We start from the raw sequence: 3,660 nt of genomic DNA on the forward strand, positions 1-3,660 counted from the left end.
CTAGTGAAATTTCACTCAGCTTTCTAAAATAATGTGGTTAATCACAGTTCATTCATGATTTAAAAGAAGTGGGCAATTAAATTCAGTTTTCTAACAGCATGTAAATATAATGAGCTGTAGTTGTGTGATGATGTGAAATTGTGTGGTCATTTGCTTTCCTTGAATTTTTCCTCAGTATCTATTTGAACATATTTTAAATTCAGTTCATTGACATAGGGATAAAGGTCTGGGCTGGAAGCAAAAAAAAAGTTTGAACCACAGACCCTTAAGAAAGACACTTGGATGAATGCAATCTGCTAAATAGACATTTTTAGTGTACATTTATAGGCATGACCAGTAGATGGTGCTTATGTAAAATCTACAAATAAAAAGTCTGCAAATAGTGTAAAGATACCAAAAAAGGAAAAAATCTCTGATCTTCCTTCACATCTATTATCTATGCAATACTGCTACATGTTTCCTATACAATTAATTATACAAATATTCCCATATCAAGAGGAAAATATAAAGGATTTGGAAAATAAATGTGCAAAACTTTAAATTGGCTTTTAATACAAAACTGTACAAAGAAACATCCATTGTGAAAATGTTTCATGTGTTATAACATTTCATGTCAAAGAAACATTATATATTACATAAAAGGGCCTGGTCAGACAAAAATAGTAAAACACATTTTAACTTTTGATATTATAAAATAAGTTAAGTTATAAAACCATTTAAATATAGTATTTGAAATAAGTTTGGAGTAATAATACATTCAGTGCTTCAGTTATACAGCAAGTGAAATCTAATCCAAATGCTTTTGTCGACATCATCTGCGTCCGGCGGTTACTGGCAATGCTCGAGGTGTTTTCAGGTCTTCTGTGATTTCCCATCAGCTGTTTTAGGCAAAAATCAAACCTAGGATTCTGATTGGCCAGTGAATGGGCATATGACAGGATGCCAATCCACTCACAGGGTTTCTAGAGTTTCCAGATCCCCCCTTCTGTCCTCTCGTGCTCTTATGCAACTTTCATTTATGGCTTTATACCTGGAAGCAGCTGGATATCTTAAAAGTGGGAGTGTTGTTGATGTTCTTGCTGTTGCAAATTAAACAAAAAAAAAGTGCACACATTAATCTAATGCCTAATATTTACCATACATAAATAAACATTATTTTGTGGATACAAGTGCATTAAGAAAATGAACAAATTCATTCTTATCCTTAGTAAAAATACTAGTTATTTTTATGTATACCATAAAATATAAGATTTGTGGCTAATATTTCTTAGTATCAGTTCATTATTACTGATTGAGAAATGCAAGTGACATAATAAAATGTCCATACTTTTTCCAGCAAGTCTGCAGGTTAATTCCTTGTTTTGTTTCTGGACTCAAGCAGCGCTGGATGACTTCAGTTGAGTTATTCACGGGTTTAAGTGTCAGTCTGCAGACATAAAAAATGCATCAAATTAATAAGATTCAGTCTAGCTTATAGGATTTCATGCAAAGAAAGTTTACATACAGATTTATACTTTAAGATTAAAACCATAAGTTTTAAATTAGTCTAACTGAGACTTTTCTGTAGTAAAGTGTATTAAACATGTTAAAAACTCATAATATATTATGCAGTGTTGCTTCATAACCAAATGTATCTTATTTCAAGGACTTGAATATATATATATATATATATATATATATATATATATATATATATATATAGCCATATATACCCAGTTTACAAAGTCACAGGTTATATGCAGGTTGAGAGATTGATACTTACATGATTTCAACCTTGTCACAGTTTGATCTTCGGGGGAAAATAGAGAACTCTTCAATTTCTTCTTTTGGGACAGCTCTCTTCAAACTGTTCAAACACCAGCACCTGTCAATTCCATCACCACTGGCTGTTAACAGAAAGATTTATTTAAAATGCATGATTCTTACAGAAGATGTTAATTCTGCATAAAAATCTCTCTGCATCATGCAAAAAAAAGCACCAAATTCCTGCAATATCTGACTATAAATAAGCGATATTAAAGTGTCACCAATGTCTTACCTCCACTCAGTTGAATACAAACTACTGCAGGCAGTAGCAGAAGAATGGCTCTGGATAAAAATGCCATTACTAATTTGCTATTGTAACAAATAGGTACAAAACACAAAAAGATCAGCTGCAGTGGTTTGCTGAGCTTTTAAGAAAGTAGTAAGTCCTAGTGGAGCTGTAGTTAAAGAGTGAGGAGCAAAGCCTCTCGTCTGTCTTTATATAGGGCGGGAAAGGGACATTTCCCAGCAATCATGCTGTTTGGAATTTCCAAATATCTCCCTGTTGAGGGAGGGGTGTAAGTAAAGGGAAAAGAAGGGAAAGTGAGAGAACTAAGTTAACTAAATAATTTCAAACAAATGCAGGCTAGTAATAAAATAAATAAATTGCTGACTGCACATATGTACTTAAAAAGTGAGATTTGACCAAATTATTTATTATATATTTACACAATAGCTCTGTGTGAAAATGTGATATATGGCTATTTATGCTGAATTTTTGTTTCTTAATTTGTCTTGTTCAAGTCAAAAAAATAAAAGTTCCCCTTAAAACATTTTATACGTATCACATGCATTATGCATTTAGTTAAACTCAAAATATATAGAAAATCTAATCTAAGTATTTGCACACAACCCTTTTAAATCAAAGGATTTTTAGATATTGCAACAAAAAAAAACAGTCCAAACATTTGATTCATTGTGTTTCTTAGAGATAAGAAAGTTTATTCTCCCTGTATCACTTCTGTTATGGCGAGACACTGCAGGTGAATAGGGCAAAAAAAATAACTAATAGTTATCACCTTACTTACCCAGTTGATTGATTAAATTGATTATTGCAAACATTTTTTGTATTACAAGTTTTCAAAAATGTTATGTTTAAATATGCAAATGAGGCATTATTTAATGAAATATGTGCTAATTTGCATAAATGTCTAGTACAAAAATATGAACACTAGATGAAGTCAGTTTCAAATTTTTTGTTTAATTTTTTTGACATATTAGAGTCAAATGTTTTTACAGAGGGAATTTTGGTTATCTTTTTTTGTCACTCCATAATTCAGAAAATACTTTGAACAGCCAGAAAACAATATTTTTTGCCTGCAGTGTCTCACCTTATGTGCATCTCATTTACCAGAACCAGTGACTCAACATTCAAGCGGATAACATTCAGCGACCAAATGATGCATATCAATGTCAGAACATGCAACCGCTGCTACTGTCTGACATGTTGAGGCAGATCTCAATATCATTAAGTCTGAGAGAAGTCTGGAGTCTGACCATTGCCCGATTTTCATGGGATTTTGTTTCATTTCCCCCTGTTTCATTAATAGCAAAATGCACATAGCCTATAGGGACACATTTAGTCCTGAATCAGTGTCTTTATTATGTCTTTATGATCATAATGTTTCGTATCATTGGCTCACTAGATCTTAGACCTTAGACACGCTTTGCTAACATAATGGTAGTTAACTTTGTTAATATAATTTTAAAAAATTGTGAATTGAAGGGATAATTACCCCAAAACCAAGTAGGTAATTTATCTTACTAACCAAATAGTTTCTGTTGCATTGAAAATACAGAAAAAATACAGAAAAAAAATGATATTTCTCAGAATATCATCTTTAATGTTCCATGGAA

General features: G+C 31.9%; 1 protein-coding gene across 1 annotated transcript; it reads right to left on the reverse strand.

The window, feature by feature from the left end:
- Positions 1 to 525: 525 nt before the first annotated feature.
- Positions 526 to 2,225, reverse strand: LOC132143945 (C-X-C motif chemokine 11-like). The gene is made up of 4 exons (XM_059554607.1): positions 2,039 to 2,225; positions 1,763 to 1,886; positions 1,328 to 1,426; positions 526 to 1,079 (listed from the first exon to the last, which is right to left on the reverse strand). The coding sequence occupies exons 1-4, from the start codon at positions 2,103 to 2,105 to the stop codon at positions 1,025 to 1,027; spliced, it is 345 nt and encodes a 114-aa protein (XP_059410590.1). The 5' UTR covers positions 2,106 to 2,225; the 3' UTR covers positions 526 to 1,024.
- Between the last annotated feature and the right edge of the window lie 1,435 nt (positions 2,226 to 3,660).

The sequence above is a fragment of the Carassius carassius genome, chromosome 7, assembly GCF_963082965.1.
Source record: "Carassius carassius chromosome 7, fCarCar2.1, whole genome shotgun sequence".
Taxonomy (NCBI): domain Eukaryota; kingdom Metazoa; phylum Chordata; class Actinopteri; order Cypriniformes; family Cyprinidae; genus Carassius; species Carassius carassius.

What these genes read in the sequence shown, in the direction of transcription:
- LOC132143945 (XM_059554607.1), bottom strand. Translation starts at nt 2,105, where the DNA reads ATGGCATTTTTATCCAGAGCCATTCTTCTGCTACTGCCTGCAGTAGTT. An exon ending in TTGTATTCAACTGAGTGGAG is followed by an intron (nt 1,887 to 2,038) that starts GTAAGACATTGG and finishes TTCTGTTAACAG; the next exon opens with CCAGTGGTGATGGAATTGAC. An exon ending in CTGCAGACTTGCTGGAAAAA is followed by an intron (nt 1,080 to 1,327) that starts GTATGGACATTT and finishes AATTTGCAACAG; the next exon opens with CAAGAACATCAACAACACTC.